This window comes from Hyperolius riggenbachi, chromosome 11 (assembly GCF_040937935.1).
Source record: "Hyperolius riggenbachi isolate aHypRig1 chromosome 11, aHypRig1.pri, whole genome shotgun sequence".
Classification (NCBI taxonomy): domain Eukaryota; kingdom Metazoa; phylum Chordata; class Amphibia; order Anura; family Hyperoliidae; genus Hyperolius; species Hyperolius riggenbachi.
In genome coordinates this window covers 184,314,320-184,337,635 of record NC_090656.1, presented here as the reverse complement: position 1 = coordinate 184,337,635, position 23,316 = coordinate 184,314,320, and the positions used below count along the sequence as shown (strand labels likewise).

The window sequence follows — 23,316 nt, the reverse complement described above, 5'->3', positions numbered from 1 at the left end:
ACGGGTGAGCGGTGTACCACTATTCCCAGCAGCGACACAGAGCACAATGCTATACAGTGACGGGTGAGCGGTGTACCACTATTCCCAGCAGCGACACAGAGCACAATGCTATACAGTGGCGAACGAGCGGTGTACCACTATTCCCAGCAGACACAGAACAGTACACAGAATGCTATATAGTGTGGCTGAACGAGCGGTGTACCACTATTCCCAGCAGACACAGAACAGTACACAGAATGCTATATAGTGTGGCTGAACGAGCGGTGTACTACTGTTCCCAGCAGACACAGAACAGTACACAGAATGCTATATAGTGTGGCTGAACGAGCGGTGTACTACTGTTCCCAGCAGACACAGAACAGTACACAGAATGCTATATAGTGTGGCTGAACGAGCGGTGTACTACTGTTCCCAGCAGACACAGAACAGTACACAGAATGCTATATAGTGTGGCTGAACGAGCGGTGTACCACTGTTCCCAGCAGACACAGAACAGTACACAGAATGCTATATAGTGTGGCTGAACGAGCGGTGTACCACTATTCCCAGCAGACACAGAACAGTACACAGAATGCTATATAGTGTGGCTGAACGAGCGGTGTACTACTGTTCCCAGCAGACACAGAACAGTACACAGAATGCTATATAGTGTGGCTGAACGAGCGGTGTACTACTGTTCCCAGCAGACACAGAACAGTACACAGAATGCTATATAGTGTGGCTGAACGAGCGGTGTACCACTATTCCCAGCAGACACAGAACAGTACACAGAATGCTATATAGTGTGGCTGAACGAGCGGTGTACTACTGTTCCCAGCAGACACAGAACAGTACACAGAATGCTATATAGTGTGGCTGAACGAGCGGTGTACTACTGTTCCCAGCAGACACAGAACAGTACACAGAATGCTATATAGTGTGGCTGAACGAGCGGTGTACTACTGTTCCCAGCAGACACAGAACAGTACACAGAATGCTATATAGTGTGGCTGAACGAGCGGTGTACTACTGTTCCCAGCAGACACAGAACAGTACACAGAATGCTATATAGTGTGGCTGAACGAGCGGTGTACCACTATTCCCAGCAGACACAGAACAGTACACAGAATGCTATATAGTGTGGCTGAACGAGCGGTGTACTACTGTTCCCAGCAGACACAGAACAGTACACAGAATGCTATATAGTGTGGCTGAACGAGCGGTGTACCACTATTCCCAGCAGACACAGAACAGTACACAGAATGCTATATAGTGTGGCTGAACGAGCGGTGTACTACTGTTCCCAGCAGACACAGAACAGTACACAGAATGCTATATAGTGTGGCTGAACGAGCGGTGTACTACTGTTCCCAGCAGACACAGAACAGTACACAGAATGCTATATAGTGTGGCTGAACGAGCGGTGTACTACTGTTCCCAGCAGACACAGAACAGTACACAGAATGCTATATAGTGTGGCTGAACGAGCGGTGTACTACTGTTCCCAGCAGACACAGAACAGTACACAGAATGCTATATAGTGTGGCTGAACGAGCGGTGTACTACTGTTCCCAGCAGACACAGAACAGTACACAGAATGCTATATAGTGTGGCTGAACGAGCGGTGTACCACTGTTCCCAGCAGACACAGAACAGTACACAGAATGCTATATAGTGTGGCTGAACGAGCGGTGTACCACTGTTCCCAGCAGACACAGAACAGTACACAGAATGCTATATAGTGTGGCTGAACGAGCGGTGTACTACTGTTCCCAGCAGACACAGAACAGTACACAGAATGCTATATAGTGTGGCTGAACGAGCGGTGTACTACTGTTCCCAGCAGACACAGAACAGTACACAGAATGCTATATAGTGTGGCTGAACGAGCGGTGTACTACTGTTCCCAGCAGTGACACACAATGACTGGGGGGGACCCTGGCTAGCGTGGCTGGAGCGCGAACTACCCTGCCTGCCTACCCAAAGCTAAACCCACAGACAAATGGCGGAGATATGACGTGGTTCGGGTATTTATTTACCCGAACCACGTGACAGTTCGGCCAATCAGAGCGCGTTCGGGTCCGAACCACGTGACCCGTTCGGCCAATCACAGCGCTAGCCGAACGTTCGGGGAACGTTCGGCCATGCGCTCTTAGTTCGGCCATATGGCCGAACGGTTTGGCCGAGCACCGTCAGGTGTTCGGCCGAACTCGAACATCACCCGAACAGGGTGATGTTCTGCAGAACCCGAACAGTGGCGAACACTGTTCGCCCAACACTAGTGGCCACATGATGCTTCTGGCATCTTCCTCCAACTACTCCCTCCATTCAGGAGGCGGTGCCTCATTTGATTGTGGGAGTGATCATGGCTAGGACTGCCTCTCATTGCCCATAGGGAGGGGATGTGGCATGGACTGCAAGGCTCCCTGGCAAAGTACAAAGGAGTCTGGATCTGCTAGGAGGAAATAAAGCCTGATGGTCACACTACATAGCACCTTGAACTAGATTTGTAGAATGGTATTTAGACATTTAACATTATAAAGCCTTATACTGGTGGAATGCTGGACTGGGAACTTTTTGAATTCAAAGGAATTCTGATTTAAGCAGTAAGCAGGGGCGTAGCAATAGGGGGTGCAGCGGTAGCGACCGCATTGGGGCCCTTGGGCCATAGGGGCCCCGTAGGGCCCTCCCTCAACCACAGTATTAGCTCTCTATTGGTCCTGTGCTCATAATAAACACTTCTATAGATACTTTGAATAATGGTAATCATTAACAAACTGTTCCCCATCCCCTTCTTACACCTCTGACACTGTAGTTGCCATTGGCAGGTTTTGGTGCGCCGTATCAATTGTTATGTATAGAGTGCTTGTGGGGCCCCATTGTAAGACTTGCATCAGGGCCCTCAGTTCCTTAGCTACGCCACTGGCAGTAAGCTGTAGAAATTCATGCAGTTGTGAGAAAATCTGTTAGCCCCAGTTCAAACACATTGATTTTATTGATTTTAAATGTATTGTGTGTCCTGCTGATTCATAACCTATTAAGAAGCATGGTTTCACACTTAGGGACTATTTCTCATGGGCAGGTGCAGATGGTACAGCATGGTTTCACACTTAGGGACTATTTCTCATGGGCAGGTGCAGATGGTACAGCATGGTTTCACACTTAGGGACTATTTCTCATGGGCAGGTGCAGATGGTACAGCATGGTTTCACACTTAGGAACTATTTCTCATGGGCAGGTGCAGATGGTACATTCGGTGCCTGTCAGCTGTTCCCGTGCACCAGCCAGATAGGTAGTGAAAAAATGTTCACATGGAGTCACTCAGAGTGGCCATGGCCGATTCCCTGCTGACGGGCAACCACACCACCTGTCAACCATTGACAGTCATCGAGTTACAAACTCTTCCATTCAGCAACATTAAATTCTAGCCAGAAGGTGCTTGGTGGCCGGCAGGTGGGAGGCTGCACTACCTGACTGACAAGTGCAACGTTAAAGTGGACCTGAACTCAGAACTTCCTCTCTGCTCTAAAAAATAAGCAACAGCATAATAAGCTTTAAAGAAAAAAACATTTCTTTGTTACAGCTGATACAAATCCTGCAAGAAATCTGCAGTGTGCCCACGTCCTTCTTACATGGAAGCAGATTGTCATAGGGTTAACATCCTGTGTTTATAAATTAGCTGCTCTGCCGAGGCAGCAGAGACTCCTGAGCTGACACAGCCGAGAGATCAAATTACACTTGGAATTAGTAACAGATGAGGGGGAATTAGATAGGCTAAACTCTCCTTATGCATACAAGGTGCATTTCTCTAGGTTTTCCTTCTGTCCTGTGCAAGAGTTCAGGTCCACTTTAAGTGAAAGGAGCCTTACTGGGAGGAGGGAAGTGAGCAGGCAGGAGGTGGCTGCTGAGGTGAATGGCTGCTGAAGTGAAAATGAGGAGCTAAGAAGTGGCTTAGGAGGTTTTTCTCTTTTCAAATTTAAAAATTTCTTGTTTTTCCTGCATAGTTTTTTATTGAATGCATAGAAAACAAACTGGCCCTGAGCTTGCACTGTCATTTTACTGCACAAATCATTTCTTAGGTTACATTGCTTTCTTTGTGGTATTTTAGTCATAACAAAGCAAAGAGACATCAATTTCTGAACAGATAATGCAAAATACTTTAACCCTGATTCAGTAAATTTTTCTCATGAGTTTTTCCACAGGAAATGTTTTCTTCTGCAACTAGCAAGGAAAAAAAAAGATGAAAAAAATAAGTAAGGCAAGTGATATCAAACTTCAATCATTTGAAGGGACTCCGAGCACCTCTCATGGGCATGCCTTTAACGGAATCATCAGTAGAAAAGAAAAAATGAGTTTCACTTACCTGGGGCTTCTACCAGCCCCCTGCAGCCATCCTGTGCTCTCGTAGTCATTCACTGCTGCTCCAGTCCCCCGCCACAAGTTAGTTTTGTTTTTGCCGACCTTGGGAACGGCGGGCCGCATTTTTACGCATTCCTGCTGGTGCAGGAACATTAACACATACAACGTGTGGTGCAACGCGTAAAAATAATAATGCATAAAAATGTATCCAATGCCGGCCGCCGTTCCCGAGGTCGGCAAAAACTAAACTAGCTGGCGTCGGGGGACTGGAGCAGCAGTGAGTGACAACGAGGGCACAGGATGGCTGCATGGGGCTGGTAGAAGCCCTAGGTAAGTGAAACTCATTTTTTCTTTTTTGCCTGACAATTCCTTTAAAGAGAACCCGAGGTGGGTTTGAAGAATATTATCTGCATACAGAGGCTAGATCTGCCTATACAGCCCAGCCTCTGTTGCTATCCCAAACCCCCCTAAGGTCCCCCTGCACTCTGCAATCCCTCATAAATCACAGCCACGCTGCTGACAAACAGCTTGTCAGAGCTGGCTGTGATTATCTCTATAGTGTCAGTCTGCTGCTCTCCCCGCCTCCTGCAGAACTCCAGTCCCCGCCTGCATCCCTTCCCTCCCTGCTGATTGGAGGGAAGGGACGGGGGCAGGGACTGGAGCTATGCAGGAGGCGGGGGAGCAGCTGAGACTGACACTACAGATGTAAACACAGCCTCACAGCGTGGCTGCGATTTATGAGGGATTGCAGAGTGCAGGGGGACCTTAGGGGGGTTTGGGATAGCAACAGAGGCTGGGCTGTATAGGCAGATCCAGCCTCTGTATGCAGATAACATTCTTTAAACACACCTCGGGTTCTCTTTAAAACTCCGACCAGTACTGCAAAGTTATTAAAGATGCATACCATTCTGTAGCTTGTGCTCTCCTCTTCGTTGTACACCAAATAGTTTTTGTTTCATTTCAATTTAAAAATTGCAGCTGCCATCTTGGCTAGGTTATAACTTCCGGGTCACCCCTGTCTTCTCAGTTAGAGAAGTGCAACACTAAATGAAGCAGGAAGAGGAAGTGACACGCATGGCCATGCAAGAGGTTCCTCCAGAGAGGTCATAGCACAATTTTTTTGGAAGTGGTCTGTCTTAAAGGCATACCATGAGAGGTATTTGGAGTCCCTTTAAAGGACACCTGAAGTGAGAGGCATAGTAAGGCTGCTATATTTATTTGCTTTTAAATAGTACCAGTTGCCTGGCTGTCCTGCTGATCTTTCATGCACCAGTAGTACTCTGAATCACACACCTGAAACAGGCATGCCAGTAAGACTCCAGTTAGAAACATCTGATCTGCATGCTTGTTTAGAGTAGTGATGCTCAAATACCCCTTTTTAAAATTCGAGTTTGGTCGAATTCGAATAGTAAATTATTCGAGGTCAGTCGAATATTCGAGTCGAATAATTTTTACTATTCGATTCGACCTCGGACTTCGAGCTCACTATTCGAGTCGGTATTCGAGCTAACTATTCGAGCTGACTATTCGAATTGGCCTTAAATAGCTTCCAACACTTGTTTTGAGGGTGAATGATGCAAGAAACCTCTTTTTTTCCAAGTAACAACAGCAAGTGATTATGTGGGGATGTTCCTTTAAAAAAAAATTGTGGAAAGAGAAGTTGTGTCCTTAATTTTGTTCAGTAGTGTTACTGTATATTCCTCCTCCTCCTCCTCCTCCTCCTCCTCCTCCTCCTCCTCCTCCTCCTCCTCCTCCTCCTCCTCCTCCTCCTCCTTCTTCTTCTTCTCCTTCTTCTTCTTCTCCTTCTCCTTCCTTTTCAATATCGTCTTCTTCTTCTTCACGTATTTCTCTTTTCAATTTTTTTTTTAAAGAAATGCAGCTATTTTTGAGCGTAACAAATAGCTGGTGGGCTCACGCATGTTGGAAGCGCCATTGTATGTGCTCCCTGGCAGTGGAAACACAAAGACAGCAGGAGGTAAATTCAGCAGCAGGAGGAGGAGGATGAGTGTGTGGCAGCAGGCAGTCAATGAGGCAGGCAGCTCGCCGTGACATAATAGCCCTGGTACCTAGCGGTGATACCAGGGCTGTAAATAAACACAACAGGAGGTCCCAGACAGCGGTCGTGCAGCCCACATTGTGTCCAATACACAACTGGGACAACACAGTTTTCAACCCGGGCACCTCAGAAAAATTAAACCTTTTTTTTTTTTTTAATGGTTTGTTTGGTTTTGGTTTTGCAACCAATATAGATATTGTTTGACGTAATAGCTGGTGGCAGAGTGGCAGCAGAAGGTAATTCTGTGTACCCTGGCAGTGGGAAACACAGACAGACAGCAGCAGCAGGAGGAGGAATGGAGGAGTAGGCGAGCAGCTATTGTTTGACGTAATAGCTGGTGGCAGAGTGGCAGCAGAAGGTAAATCATCTGTGTACCCTGGCAGTGGGAAACACAGACAGACAGCAGCAGCAGGAGGAGGAATGGAGGAGTAGGCGAGCAGCTATTGTTTGACGTAATAGCTGGTGGCAGAGTGGCAGCAGAAGGTAAATCATCTGTGTACCCTGGCAGTGGGAAACACAGACAGACAGCAGCAGCAGCAGCAGGAGGAGGTATGGAGGAGCAGTGTGAGTGTGGCAGCAGGTAGGCAGCGTGACATAATAGCCCTGGTACCTAGCGGTGATACCAGGGCTGTAAATAAACACAACAGGAGGTCCCAGACAGCGGTCGTGCAGCCCACATTGTGTCCAATACACAACTGGGACAACACAGTTTTCAACCCGGGCACCTCAGAAAAATTAAACCTTTTTTTTTTTTTTTAATGGTTTGTTTGGTTTTGGTTTTGCAACCAATATAGATATTGTTTGACGTAATAGCTGGTGGCAGAGTGGCAGCAGAAGTTAATTCTGTGTACCCTGGCAGTGGGAAACACAGACAGACAGCAGCAGCAGGAGGAGGAATGGAGGAGTAGGCGAGCAGCTATTGTTTGACGTAATAGCTGGTGGCAGAGTGGCAGCAGAAGGTAAATCATCTGTGTACCCTGGCAGTGGGAAACACAGACAGACAGCAGCAGCAGGAGGAGGAATGGAGGAGTAGGCGAGCAGCTATTGTTTGACGTAATAGCTGGTGGCAGAGTGGCAGCAGAAGGTAAATCATCTGTGTACCCTGGCAGTGGGAAACACAGACAGACAGCAGCAGCAGCAGCAGGAGGAGGTATGGAGGAGCAGTGTGAGTGTGGCAGCAGGTAGGCAGCGTGACATAATAGCCCTGGTACCTAGCGGTGATACCAGGGCTGTAAATAAACACAACAGGAGGTCCCAGACAGCGGTCGTGCAGCCCACATTGTGTCCAATACACAACTGGGACAACACAGTTTTCAACCCGGGCACCTCAGAAAAATTAAACCTTTTTTTTTTTTTTTATGGTTTTTTGGTTTTTGGTTTTGCAACCAATATAGCTATTGTTTGACGTAATAGCTGGTGGCAGAGTGGCAGCAGAAGAAGGTAATTCTGTGTACCCTGGCAGTGGGAAACACAGACAGACAGCAGCAGCAGGAGGAGGAATGGAGGAGTAGGCGAGCAGCTATTGTTTGACGTAATAGCTGGTGGCAGAGTGGCAGCAGAAGGTAAATCATCTGTGTACCCTGGCAGTGGGAAACACAGACAGACAGCAGCAGCAGCAGCAGGAGGAGGTATGGAGGAGCAGTGTGAGTGTGGCAGCAGGTAGGCAGCGTGACATAATAGCCCTGGTACCTAGCGGTGATACCAGGGCTGTAAATAAACACAACAGGAGGTCCCAGACAGCGGTCGTGCAGCCCACATTGTGTCCAATACACAACTGGGACAACACAGTTTTCAACCCGGGCACCTCAGAAAAATTAAACCTTTTTTTTTTTTTTATGGTTTTTTGGTTTTTGGTTTTGCAACCAATATAGCTATTGTTTGACGTAATAGCTGGTGGCAGAGTGGCAGCAGAAGAAGGTAATTCTGTGTACCCTGGCAGTGGGAAACACAGACAGACAGCAGAAGGGCAGTACACAGCAGCCCACTGCAGGTGTAAAATGTGTGGCTGCAGGCGACGTAATAGTCAAAGTGAACCAGGCTGGCTTAGTGAGCAGGAGCCAGGAGGTGGTAAAGGGTGGTAAGGCACATTAACGATGGTTCCGGCAGCCAGTTCATGTCCCCCTCTCGCCGACAACAGGGGCCAGGAACTCGCCTTCCACCCACGCCTGGTTCATCTTGAGAAACGTCAGTCTGTCCACAGACTTGTGAGACAGACGTGAGCGTTTCTCGGTGACCACGCCACCAGCTGCACTGAAGCAGTGCTCGGACAGCACGCTGGAAGGGGGGCAGGACAGCACTTCCAGGGCGTACTGCGCCAGCTCGCTCCAGATCTCCATGCGCTTGACCCAATACTCCATGGGATCAACAGGGGCATCGCTGTCAAGCCCGCTGTACGACCCCATGTAGTCAGCCACCATGCGGGTCAGGCGCTGGCTGTGACCGGAGGAGGATGCTGCTGCATGCATCTCCTCTCTAGTCACTGCTGCCGGAGCCTCTACAGTCCTGTAGAGCTCGTGGCTGAGAGACAGCAGGTCTGTGGGGCGCTTGCTGCTGCTGGATGCAGGCACCTGCTGCTGCCTCTGTGCTGGCTGCTGGACAGTGGGGGTGGAAGGCTGGGGGAAGGCTTCCTCCAAGCGCTCAACAAGGGCCTGCTGCAAGCTCCTTATTTGTTGCGCTGGGTCTCCTCCTGCAGGCGGCAGGAACTGGCTCAACTTCCCCTTGAGGCGTGGGTCCAACATCATGCTGATCCAGATGTCCTCCCTCTGCTTCATCTGGATCACCCTGGGGTCCCTGCGCAGGCACGTCAGCATGTGCGCTGCCATTGGGAAGAGGCGGGCCACGTCTGCTGGCACATCGACGTCAGTGCTGTCCTCATCCTCCTCCTCTGCCGCCTCATCCTCTCTCCACCCCCGCACCAACTCAGCTGCGCTGTGCTGATCCCCCTCATCAGCAGCCAGGTCAGGGACCTCCACCAAGTCCTCCTCCTGCTGCCCGTCAGAGGAGGACTGCGCAGCTGGTTGCCGCTCCTGCTGGTCCAAGGCTGCCGCTCCCTGTTCCAGCAAAGCATCGAGGGCCCTGTTCAGCAGAGAAACCAGGGGCACCCACTCGCAGACCATAGCATGGTCCCTGCTCACCATGTTTGTGGCCTGCAGGAAGGGAGCCAGCACTAAGCACACCTGCTGCATGTGCCTCCAGTCATCATCGGGGACGATGGACGGGAAGTTGCTGGTCTTGTCCCTTCTCTGAGCTGCGGAAACAGTGGCCAGGGCAAGGTACTGTTTGACAGCGCGCCTCTGTTCAACCAGACGCTCCAACATCGCCAGGGTGGAGTTCCAGCGAGTCGGAACGTCAAGGATCAGCCGATGGCATGGCAGATCCAGCTCCTTTTGCACGTCTTCCAGGCTCGCACAGGCTGCAGCCGAGCGCCGGAAGTGACGCACAACATTCCTTGCCGTTTCCAGCAGTTCGCCCATCCCCTGGTAGGTGCGCAGGAACTTCTGCACCACCAGGTTCAGCACGTGGGCAAGACAGGGGATGTGGGTCAGGTTTCCCCTGTCTATTGCGGCAACCAGATTGGCCCCATTGTCGGCCACCACCTCTCCGACTCTGAGGCCTCTGGGGGTCAGCCAAATCCTCTCCTGCTCCTGGAGTTTGGCCAACACATGGGTTGCCGTCAGCTTGGTCTTCCCAAGGCTGACCAAGTGCAGCAGCGCTTGGCAGTGGCGGGCCTTCACGCTGCTGCTGAGGCGGGGGGTTTGGCCAGGTGTGCCGGAGGATGGCAGAGGATCGGAGGAACCTGCTGCAGTTCCCCTGAGCCTGCGGGGTGGCACCACCCACTGTGTTGCTGCTGCTGCTGTGCCCGCTGCTGCTCTCCCATCCTCACCCCCTTCCACCAAGCTGACCCAGTGGACAGTGAAGGACAGGTAGCGGCCTGTCCCGAAGCGGCTGCTCCAGGAGTCCATGGTGACGTGGACCCTTTCACCAACCGCGTGCTCCAGCCCTCGCTCCACATTGGCCATCACAAAGCGGTGCAGTGCAGGAATGGCCTTGCGGGCAAAGAAGTGTCTGCTGGGGAGCTGCCAGTCTGGGGCTGCGCAAGCAAGCAGCGCACGAATGTCGCTCCCCTCCTGCACGAGCGTGTACGGCAGGAGTTGGGAGCACATGGCCCGTGCCAGCAAGCCGTTCAGCTGCCGCACGCGACGGCTGCTGGGAGGCAGAGCCCTAACCACCCCCTGGAAGGACTCGCTCAAAAGGCTCTGGCGTGGCCTTTTGCTGACACGGGAATCAGCAGACACAGCAGAGGAGGCCACTGAGGACTGGCTGCCAGAACAGGCCTCAGTGTCGGCGGCAGGAGTTGCAGAGGGGGGAGGAGCAGTGCGTTTCCGCACTCCTGCTGGTGCTGCTGGAGGAGCAGGAGGGCGGGTGGCTGCTGTTGCTGCTGCTGCTGCTGAAGGCTGTGCAGTGATGGGTGTGGTGCCACTGCCAGCAGCAGATGCCTTCAGCCTCTGGAACTCCTCATGCTGGTGGAAATGTTTAGCCGCAAGGTGGTTGATGAGCGAGCTGGTGCTGAACTTTAAGGGGTCTGCACCTCTGCTCAACTTCCGCTGACAGTGGTTGCAAGTGGCGTACTTGCTGTACACAGTGGGCATGGTGAAAAACCGCCAGATTGGTGACAGAAACTTCCCCCTATGGCATGGAAGCGCTGCTGCCTGTCTCCCTGTGGTGGTTGGGGGGGGGGCTTGGGTGCGGCTGGGGGTGGTACTGGCTGATGCTGCTGCTGCTGCTGCTGCTGAGCCTGAGACACCAGCAGGCTGTGGGACGCTGCCAATGCTTGCAATGATGCGCCTCCTTGCAAGGCCCACAAGCGCATCCTCCTCCTCCTCCTCAGAGCTGCTGAGGACGACATCCCCTGGAGGTGGTGGCACCCAGTCTCTGTCTGTCACCGGGTCATCATCATCCTCCCCCTCCTGAAACATGTCCTGCTGGGATGAGGACCCCCCAAACTCCTCTCCTGATGCATGGATGGGCTGCTTGACTGTCGCCACAGTCTTGCTGTCCAATCCCTCATCCCCCAAAGTGCCCATCAGCATCTCCTCCTCAAGATCGCCAACAACAGCAGACAATTTACTCATGATGCCTGGGGTCAAAAGACTGCTGAATGACAGGTCGGCGAGTGACGGTGAACTGGCCTCCTCCCCAGACCCTGCTGGGCGGCTGCTGCGAACAGGGGTGGTGGTGGTGGTGAGGGTGGAGGCCTCGGATGCAGAGCTGATGGCGGGCTGCTCATCCTCCGTCATGAGTTGCACCACAGTGTCTGCATCCTTTTCCTCAATGGGACGTTTCCGACCCGGCTGGAGGAAAATGGGAGCAGGTGCTACACGCTGCTGCTGCTGTGTCTCTGCAGCGTGAGTTGCAGATGCTCCTGCTGGGCGGCGCCCAAGGCGTCCACGGCCAGTGGCTATGGGAGGAATGTTAGCCACTGACGCTGCTGCTGCGGAACTGTGCATGGTGGCGCGCCCGCGGCCGCGGCTTGCCACAATGCTGCTCCCTCTCCTCCTGATTCCCTTGCTGCCCTTCCCCTTGCCCAAACCGCGCTGGCTGCCACTTCCAGACATCTTAAATGTTTTGGGCGTATAGACAAAAGTTTTGTAAAAGGGCGGGTGAAAAGTGGGGTACTTTAATGGAGTGGGTTGGTTGGTGAGGTGACTGAGTGAGTGTCCCCTAGTACAGTAAGTAAGTAGTAACAGTCAGGAAGTACAACTAGCAGTTACAATAATCAGTAGTAATCACAAGTAAATTTAGTGTGTGTACACTCAGACAGTGAGTGCACGCACGCAGGAGCTAGTAGCCTATGAACACAGTGACTGAGTGTCCTAGACTCCTAGTACAGTAAGAGTAAGTAGTAACAGTAAGTAGAACTAACTAATTACAATAATCAATCAGCGATCAGAAGGAAATGGAGTGTGGGTGTGTGTACACTCAGACAGTGAGTGCACGCACGCAGGAGCTAGTAGCCTATGAACACAGTGACTGAGTGTCCTAGACTCCTAGTACAGTAAGAGTAAGTAGTAACAGTAAGTAGAACTAACTAATTACAATAATCAATCAGCGATCAGAAGGAAATGGAGTGTGGGTGTGTGTACACTCAGACAGTGAGTGCACGCACGCAGGAGCTAGTAGCCTATGAACACAGTGACTGAGTGTCCTAGACTCCTAGTACAGTAAGAGTAAGTAGTAACAGTAAGTACAACTAACTAATTACGATAATCAATCAGCGATCAGAAGGAAATGGAGTGTGGGTGTGTGTACACTCAGACAGTGAGTGCACGCACGCAGGAGCTAGTAGCCTATGGACAGTGACTGAGTGTCCTAGACTCCTAGTACAGTAAGAGTAAGTAGTAACAGTAAGTAGAACTAACTAATTACAATAATCAATCAGCGATCAGAAGGAAATGGAGTGTGGGTGTGTGTACACTCAGACAGTGAGTGCACGCACGCAGGAGCTAGTAGCCTATGAACACAGTGACTGAGTGTCCTAGACTCCTAGTACAGTAAGAGTAAGTAGTAACAGTAAGTAGAACTAACTAATTACAATAATCAATCAGCGATCAGAAGGAAATGGAGTGTGGGTGTGTGTACACTCAGACAGTGAGTGCACGCACGCAGGAGCTAGTAGCCTATGAACACAGTGACTGAGTGTCCTAGACTCCTAGTACAGTAAGAGTAAGTAGTAACAGTAAGTAGAACTAACTAATTACAATAATCAATCAGCGATCAGAAGGAAATGGAGTGTGGGTGTGTGTACACTCAGACAGTGAGTGCACGCACGCAGGAGCTAGTAGCCTATGAACACAGTGACTGAGTGTCCTAGACTCCTAGTACAGTAAGAGTAAGTAGTAACAGTAAGTAGAACTAACTAATTACAATAATCAATCAGCGATCAGAAGGAAATGGAGTGTGGGTGTGTGTACACTCAGACAGTGAGTGCACGCACGCAGGAGCTAGTAGCCTATGAACACAGTGACTGAGTGTCCTAGACTCCTAGTACAGTAAGAGTAAGTAGTAACAGTAAGTAGAACTAACTAATTACAATAATCAATCAGCGATCAGAAGGAAATGGAGTGTGGGTGTGTGTACACTCAGACAGTGAGTGCACGCACGCAGGAGCTAGTAGCCTATGAACACAGTGACTGAGTGTCCTAGACTCCTAGTACAGTAAGAGTAAGTAGTAACAGTAAGTAGAACTAACTAATTACAATAATCAATCAGCGATCAGAAGGAAATGGAGTGTGGGTGTGTGTACACTCAGACAGTGAGTGCACGCACGCAGGAGCTAGTAGCCTATGAACACAGTGACTGAGTGTCCTAGACTCCTAGTACAGTAAGAGTAAGTAGTAACAGTAAGTAGAACTAACTAATTACAATAATCAATCAGCGATCAGAAGGAAATGGAGTGTGGGTGTGTGTACACTCAGACAGTGAGTGCACGCACGCAGGAGCTAGTAGCCTATGAACACAGTGACTGAGTGTCCTAGACTCCTAGTACAGTAAGAGTAAGTAGTAACAGTAAGTACAACTAACTAATTACGATAATCAATCAGCGATCAGAAGGAAATGGAGTGTGGGTGTGTGTACACTCAGACAGTGAGTGCACGCACGCAGGAGCTAGTAGCCTATGGACAGTGACTGAGTGTCCTAGACTCCTAGTACAGTAAGAGTAAGTAGTAACAGTAAGTAGAACTAACTAATTACAATAATCAATCAGCGATCAGAAGGAAATGGAGTGTGGGTGTGTGTACACTCAGACAGTGAGTGCACGCACGCAGGAGCTAGTAGCCTATGAACACAGTGACTGAGTGTCCTAGACTCCTAGTACAGTAAGAGTAAGTAGTAACAGTAAGTAGAACTAACTAATTACAATAATCAATCAGCGATCAGAAGGAAATGGAGTGTGGGTGTGTGTACACTCAGACAGTGAGTGCACGCACGCAGGAGCTAGTAGCCTATGAACACAGTGACTGAGTGTCCTAGACTCCTAGTACAGTAAGAGTAAGTAGTAACAGTAAGTAGAACTAACTAATTACAATAATCAATCAGCGATCAGAAGGAAATGGAGTGTGGGTGTGTGTACACTCAGACAGTGAGTGCACGCACGCAGGAGCTAGTAGCCTATGAACACAGTGACAGTGTCCTAGACTCCTAGTACAGTAAGAGTAAGTAGTAACAGTAAGTAGAACTAACTAATTACAATAATCAATCAGCGATCAGAAGGAAATGGAGTGTGGGTGTGTGTACACTCAGACAGTGAGTGCACGCACGCAGGAGCTAGTAGCCTATGAACACAGTGACTGAGTGTCCTAGACTCCTAGTACAGTAAGAGTAAGTAGTAACAGTAAGTACAACTAACTAATTACGATAATCAATCAGCGATCAGAAGGAAATGGAGTGTGGGTGTGTGTACACTCAGATAGTGAGTGCACGCACGCAGGAGCTAGTAGCCTATGGACAGTGACTGAGTGTCCTAGACTCCTAGTACAGTAAGAGTAAGTAGTAACAGTAAGTAGAACTAACTAATTACAATAATCAATCAGCGATCAGAAGGAAATGGAGTGTGGGTGTGTGTACACTCAGACAGTGAGTGCACGCACGCAGGAGCTAGTAGCCTATGAACACAGTGACTGAGTGTCCTAGACTCCTAGTACAGTAAGAGTAAGTAGTAACAGTAAGTACAACTAACTAATTACGATAATCAATCAGCGATCAGAAGGAAATGGAGTGTGGGTGTGTGTACACTCAGATAGTGAGTGCACGCACGCAGGAGCTAGTAGCCTATGGACAGTGACTGAGTGTCCTAGACTCCTAGTACAGTAAGAGTAAGTAGTAACAGTAAGTAGAACTAACTAATTACGATAATCAATCAGCGATCAGAAGGAAATAGAGTGTGTGTTGTGTGTGTACACTCAGACAGTGAGTGCAGTGCGCACACGCAGGAGCTAGTAGCCTATATGAACAGTGACAGTGAGTGTCCCTACGGGTACAGTAAGAGTAAGTAGTAAGTAAGTACAACTAACTAACAATAATCTATCAGTAATCAGAAGGAAATAGAGTGTGTGTACACACAGAGCCGGGACAAGGTCCTCCAGCACCCAAGGCTGAGACAGCAAAGTGCGCCCCTCCATCCCTCCACCCCAGCCGTCACACACTGATTGCTATTAGACTAAGAGGCCCCCATGGGCCCACAACCTCCCCAACACCTTAATATATAGTTATCTGGCTTGCAGTCACTGCCATGTATCCCCTTTTCTTATTTCTTTCTGCTTCAAACACAATTAGGAATGACAGCTGAATGAATTGTGCGCCCCCTCCTACACTGCGCCCTGAGGCTGGAGCCTCTCCAGCCTATGCCTCGGCCCGGCCCTGTGTACACACAGACAGTGAGTGAGTGCACACACGCAGGAGCTAGCTAGTAGCCTATAAACAGTGACAGTCAGTGAGTGTCCTACTCCTAGTACAGTATAACTACAATACTATTAGTAAAGGACAGCAGAAATACTGGTATAGATGAGAGAAATAAACAGAGGACAGCTGCCCACAGAGGCAAGGCCCCCCTGAGGCCTAAACCTGTAAGCTTGCAGCAGCTGCCTGTCTCTAATGTAACACACAAGCTACTAACTAAAATACAATGTCTATCTAACTAACAACAATATAGGTGTATATGGCAGGTGTAGGTGAGCAAAAACGCTAGGTAAATGATCACAATAGAGCACTTGCTAAGCCAAAGCACAAAGGAGCAACTCTCTCTCTGTACAAGTCTCAGGCAAGCATGGAGAAACGGAACATGGCGGCCGCTATTTATAGGGTAGGGGCTGGCCAGGGTCCCCCTCTGTGATTGGCTGCCGTCAGAGGGCCTGGGAGCCCTCTGATTGGCTCTAAGGACATCAATCTGGGCTATGACGCTATTCGAGCTCGGTACCGAGCTCGAATAGCGCCGAGTTGCTCGAATAGCTCGAATAGTGAATGGGCTATTCGAGTGTACTCGGATAGCCCATTCGAATAGCTCCAGCTATTCGGAGCTCGAATACCGAGCTCGAATAGCTGAAAAAGAGCTCGAATATTCGAGCTACTCGAATATTCGAGCTCTGCTGAGCACCACTGGTTTAGAGTATATGGCTAAAAGTATTAGAGGGAGAGGATCAGCAGGACAGCCAGGTGACTAATATTAACAGAGGTGCCTGGCTCTTCTACTGACCACATATGCTATTGCGCCATTGTTATTGCCTGATGAAGCGGGATCAAACCTGCGAAACGCGTTGTAGATTTGGAGTTTATAAATAAAATATATTGACTGTCTTTACTACAGTCATGTGTGTCTACTTGGAGGAGGTAAGTCCACCACTAGCTCCTCTATTTACCAAGAATTTGGTTTTTAAGCTCATTTAGCTTCCTTTTATCCTTTTGGCGCCTCTGTTCTCCTGCATAAGGTGACTAATATTGTTCAAAGTCAAATAAATAGGGCAGCCTCCATATGCCTCTCACTTCAGGTATCCTTTAACCCACTAGCAGCTTCAATAGCGGTATCTGGTTTGAGATAAATGCGCTGCTTTTGACATCAGTCGGCAGAACTGGTTTTGCAGTCAATTTTTGGAATACTTTGATGTCTCTCTGCTAACAGAAAATGTAGAAACAAAGAACAAGCGACACCCATGCTAACCTAGAAATAAAAACACATATATAAGTAGATAAATACTACTTCTACTTACATAACAGATGTATTGTGTTATCCACATAATGATTCCTGTGAATTTTATAAAGGAAACACAGAAAAACCTATTGCAGGCAGTGGCCATCTTCCCAAGCTAATGCTGACATCATATCCTCCCTGACTCTTGTTTTCCCCCTCCTTTCTCTTGCTCATTGTGTATTCGATAGCTGCCCTCCTCCCAGAGTCTTTTTTTGTGTGTTTATTTACACATCCAATCACTGAGTCACCTCAGCCTTGCTTGTAAACAGAAGTGATCAGCTAGGCAGGGAAATAAATGGAAGAGGAGAAATATATTAGAGATAAAAAGAACTCCCAGCATTCAAAAGAACTCCCAGCATTCAAAAGAACTCCCAGAATTCAATGTTTTGGCACTGTTTGGCACTAGGGCCAGTGCTCCTATAGTATGTAATAACTCCAAACCATAACAGCAGAAAAAAGTTTTGAATGCAGGATTAGCATCTTTATCACTTAAAGAGACACTGAAGCGAAAAAAAATATATGATATAGTGAATTGGTTGTGTACTATGAATAATTACTAGAAGATTAGCAGCAAAGAAAATATTCTCATACTTTTATTTTCAGGTATATAGTGTTTTTTCTAACATTGCATCATTCTATAATATGTGCACATTACACAACACTCAGCATTCAAAATGAGTCTTTCAGAGCAGTCTGTGAAGTAATGACCTCTCCTCTAGCAGAGGAAAAGTAAATAGTCCAGGAACAGTTGAGATATTAAAAGTCAGATAACAGCCCTCTCCACGACTAACTTAGTCGGAGAGCTTAATGGCTTGTTTGCATAGAGATAACAACTGGAGTTTCTCAACTCTTCCTGTACTGGAAACAATTACACTGATGTATCTGATCTTAATGTTTTATTTCTTAGCTGTGCTACACATACAAATCATAATATCATCATTTTTTTTTTCGCTTCAGTGTCTCTTTAATACATTCAGACCAGTTGCTGTTAAAATTTGATTTTTATGGTGACAATACCGCTTTAAAGCAGAAGTCCTCTGTTGTTTTCTCACACTGCCCCCTGGTGACAAGTGGCCATACATACACATTACAGCAGTACTAATTCAAAGCAAGGAAATGTAACAAATAAGAAATAAAAAAAAAATGTGCTAAAATAAATTGGAGCACTTGCAGGCCTCTAAATAAATTGTCTGCTAAAGGGTAAATATATTCTCAATATATATTTTACCATCTCCAGAACTCCTCGAAAATTCATGTCCACATACACCAGGGTTGGCTTCCTCCAGTCTGTCACTGGCCGGATACTGGTAAGTCTACCAGACTGATCTAAAACTCCGAGGTAGTCTGTTACATTGTAATATCCACATGTAGTCTGGCCGCGACATGCAGATACTAGAAGGAAGACAGAAGGAAATGGCAGATGACAGTACATAGCTGACAGTACATATGTGGGCCTTTTCTAAAAGATTCATGCGAATAATTATTGTTTTGTTAAAAAAAAGGTTTCAGACTCCACTTCATAGTTTCCCTGCGGCCTAAGGTTTCAATCTCAGCCACGGCACTATCTGGATAGAGTTTATTAGCTCTCCCAATGTTTTTTTTGGGTTCATCATGCTTCCCCTATCCCTAAAATATACTGATAAATTAATTTGTTTCCTACCAAACTGGCTGTGAACTATGGTAGAAATATTAGACTATGACTATGGTAACGATTAGATTCTGAGCTCCTCTGAAGACATTCAGTGACATGACTATGTACTCTGTAAAGTGCTGCAGATTATGTTGATGCTATTTAATAAAAATATAAAACTGTAACTGTGATAGTGATTAGATTGTGAACTCTGAGAATGTTTGGTCAGTGACATGACTATGTACTCCTAGAGATGAGCGTAATGACCTAATTACGATTTTGCGAAATTTCGCGTAATTAGTGTAATTACGATTATGGCCGTAAGTACATAATCGTAATGAAGAAGGATTTCGCGAAATTTCGCGTAAGCGTAATTTTCACGTAATTTTCGCATTACAGTCGTATCGTGCCGTAATTTCGCATTAAACGCTACCGTAATTTCGCGTTAAACCGTAACGCTCCGTATAATATAAAAAGCCGCCGACTTTAAGGGTTAATAGCAAAGCCCCCAGAGACTCCGTAACAAAAATTGCATCCTGTTTTTTATCATCCTACAAGTTCCAAAAGCTATTCTAATGAGTTCTGGCTTACTGCAGCACTTTCTACTATCACCATCTCTGTAATAAATCAACTTATCTCTCTCTTGTCAGACTTGTCAGCCTGTGTCTGGAAGGCTGCCAAGTTCTTCAGTGTTGTGGTTCTGTGATGCATCTCCCCCCTCCCGGCCCCTCTCTGCACACTGCCTGTGTGTTATTTAGATTAGTGCAGCTTCTCTCTGCTCTATTATCTTTTACAAGCTGGATAAATCCTCCTCTGAGCTGGCTGGGCTTTCACATACTGAGGAATTACATACAGGCAGAGCTGTCTGCACTCTGCAGGAAGAAACAGCCTGACACTTCAGTGGAAGATAGCTGCAGGGGGAAAGAAACACACAAATGATCTCTTGAGATTAAAAAGGAAGGCTGTATACAGCCTGCTTGTGTATGAATGTATTTTCTATGTGTGGACATACTGTACATCAACCTACTTCCTGTTTGGGTGGCCATTTTGTTTGTTTATAAACAAACTTTTTAAAACTGTTTTTAACCACTTTTAATGCGGCGAGGAGCGGCGAAATTGTGACAGAGGGTAATAGGAGATGTCCCCTAACGCACTGGTATGTTTACTTTTGTGCGATTTTAACAATACAGATTCTCTTTAAATGCTAAGAGCCTCAAATTTGGAGAATATATTAAGGAGATCAGGAGGAATAAGAGGAAAAAATTTTTTTTCAAAAAGACCTTATAGTTTTTGAGAAAATCGATGTTAAAGTTTCAAAGGAAAAATGTAAACATTTAAAAACCCGCCGACTTTAACGGTTAATAGCAAAGCCTGCTTAAAGTTTAGGAACACCAAATTCCCAGGGTATATTAAGGGGATCAGTGGGAATAAGAGGAAAAATTTTTTTTCAAAAAGACCTTATAGTTTTTGAGAAAATCGATTTTTAAGTTTCAAGGGCGAAAATGTCTTTTAAATGCGGAAAATGTCAGGTTTTTTTGCACAGGTAACAATAGTGTATTATTTTCATAGATTCCCCCAAGTGGGAAGAGTTTTACTTACTTCGTTCTGAGTGTGGGAAATATAAAAAAAACACGACGTGGGATCCCCCCTCCCAGACCTCTTTAACCCCTTGTCCCCCATGCAGGCTGGGATAGCCAGAATGCGGAGCACCGGCCGCGTGAGGCTCCGTACCCTGACTATACCAGCCCGCATGGTCCATGGATTGGGGGGTCTCGGAAGGGGAGGGGCAGCCAAGCTTTCCCCTCCCCCTCCGAGCCCTTGTCCAATCCAAGGACAAGGGGCTCTTCTCCACCTCCGATGGGCGGTGGAGGTGGAGGCCGCGATTTCCTGGGTGGGGGGGTTGTACCCCATACCCATTTCCTTTAAGAGTTAAAGTAAATAAACACACAGACACTTAGAAAAAGTATTTTAATTGAACAAAAAACATAACCACGAAAAAAGTCCTTTAATATTCTTAATTAACCATTAATACTTACCTGTCCCTTTAAATAAATGATCCCTCGCAATATCCTCGGAAATGTTCTATCAGTTACAATGTAACAAAGTTATTACAATGTAACAACTTTGTTACATTGTAACTACGCCGCACTCGACGCCACTCGCCGCTCAGCCGCCGCATACGCGTCCGTGCAGGACGCTAAGTCCCCGCAGCTCCCGCTGTCCACCCCGCCCACATCTGTCACCCACATGTCACCCACATGTGGGTGACATGTGGGTGACATGTGGGAGAGGCGGGGAGGGCAGTGGAGCCGGCGGGGACTTAGCGTCCTGCACGGACCCGACAGAGCTCTGAGCTATATAGCTCAGAGCTCTGAGAAGCATCTTTGTATTTGGGCTCCAAGGAGCCCCATTGGTCCTTAGTAGACCAATGGGGTTCCTTCAAATCAGAAGGAACCCCATTGGTCTGCTAAGGACCAATGGGGCTCCTTGGAGCCCAAATACAAAGATGCTTTCGAGAGCTCTGAGCTATAGCTCAGAGCTCTGTCGGGTCCTGCAGCACAGACGCGGCGGCGGCAGTGAGTGACGTCGGGTGCGGCGTAGTTACAATGTAACAAAGTTGTTACATTGTAATAACTTTGTTACATTGTGACTGATAGAACATTTCCGAGGATATTGCGTGGGATCATTTATTTAAAGGGACAGGTAAGTATTAATGGTTAATTAAGAATATTAAAGGACTTTTTTCGTGGTTATGTTTTTTGTTCAATTAAAATACTTTTTCTATGTGTTTGTGTGTTTATTTACTTTTAACTCTTAAAGGAAATGGGTAAGGGGTACAAGTACCTCTATACTCATTTCTCCTGGGAGGGGGGGGGGTGGGCATCTGGGGGACCCCTTTTTAAAGGGGACTCCCAGATTCCACCATGAACCCCCCACCCAGGAAATCGCGGCCTCCACCTCCACCGCCCATCGGAGGTGGAGAAGAGCCCCTTGTCCTTGGATTGGACAAGGGCTCGGAGGGGGAGGGGAAAGCTTGGCTGCCCCTCCCCTTCCGAGACCCCCCAATCCATGGACCATGCGGGCTGGTATAGTCAGGGTGCGGAGCCCCACGCGGCCGGTGCTCCGCATTCTGGCTATCCCAGCCTGCATGGGGGACAAGGGGTTAAAGAGGTCTGGGAGGGGGGACCCCACGTCGTTTTTTTTTTATATTTCCCACACTCAGAACGAAGTAAGTAAAACTCTTCCCACTTGGGGGAATCTATGAAAATAATACACTATTGTTACCTGTGCAAAAAAAACTGACATTTTCCGCATTTAAAAGACATTTTTGCCCTTGAAACTTAAAAATCGATTTTCTCAAAAACTATAAGGTCTTTTTGAAAAAAAAAATGTTTCCTCTTATTCCCACTGATCCCCTTAATATACCCTAGGAATTTGGTGTTCCTAAACTTTAAGCAGGCTTTGCTATTAACCGTTAAAGTCGGCGGGTTTTTAAATGTATACATTTTTACTTTGAAACTTTAACATCGATTTTCTCAAAAACTATAAGGTCTTTTTGAAAAAAAAAATTTCCTCTTATTCCTCCTGATCTCCTTAATATATTCTTCAAATTTGAGGCTCTTAGCATTTAAGGGGGCTTTGCTATCAACCCTTAAAGTCGGCGGCTTTTTTATATTATACGGAGCGTTACGGTTTAACGCGAAATTACGGTAGCGTTTAATGCGAAATTACGGCATGAACGAAACGCGAAATTTCGCGTTGAAAATTACGCTTACGGTATTTTCAATTACGATTTTAATGGCAATTTCGCTACGCTAATTTCGCATCGTAATCGCAAATTTCGCATGCGTAATTATAGTAATGCGAAATTACGAAAATTTCAGCTCAACTCTATGTACTCCGTCAAGTTCTGCATAGGTTGGATGTTGGTCCGATATAATAACAGTATGACAGGGACATAAGAACCAGAGATTAGATTGCGAGCTCCTCTGAGGACAGTTCATCAAGATAGTCCAACAGAAGATGTACCACCTGTAGCTAAAAAAAAGTTTGGCTCACTACAGAAATTGATGGTGCAGTTCTACACTTGAATCATCAAATCCATTAGGACATAATCTATGACCATCTGGTTCGGATCATGCTCCGTACGAGAGAAGGTAAGACTACTGTGCATCATCTGATCAGCAGTATGAATAATTGGCAGCAGCTTACCTTCCCTGCAGGACCTTTACTCTAGTCTAGCAGACGCAGAAAGAGAGCGACCAAGATTGCCTTTCGACCCCTCTCACCCTGCTCACTCCATCTTCCAATGTCTGCCTTCATGATTGAGATACTGGTCAGTTTTAACAAAAACTTCCAGGCACAGGAACAGCTTCTTCCCTCAGGCTTCCTGCTTAATGCAGAGCAGAACCGTGATATTCATCCAGAACAAACAGCAATGCTGAAACTGGTAGGACTTGAAAGCATGTGTATAGAATTTTTGGGAGAGGGAGTCTTCAAAGGCTCGTTACTCTAAAAATATAAAACCCCATACGAGTAGTCCACCACACT

The 23,316-nt window shown here is 47.4% G+C and overlaps 1 protein-coding gene across 1 annotated transcript in view; it reads right to left on the bottom strand.

Moving 5' to 3' along the window:
* Positions 1 to 23,088, bottom strand: part of LOC137537921 (5-hydroxytryptamine receptor 3A-like) — a 95,304-nt gene extending 72,216 nt beyond the window's left edge. The window contains exons 1-2 of the mRNA XM_068259849.1: positions 23,055 to 23,088; positions 18,364 to 18,527 (exon numbers count right to left, since the gene is read on the bottom strand). Coding sequence (XP_068115950.1) covers positions 18,364 to 18,527; positions 23,055 to 23,088 — 198 coding nt within the window. The remainder of the gene's footprint in view (positions 1 to 18,363; positions 18,528 to 23,054) is intronic.
* Between the last annotated feature and the right edge of the window lie 228 nt (positions 23,089 to 23,316).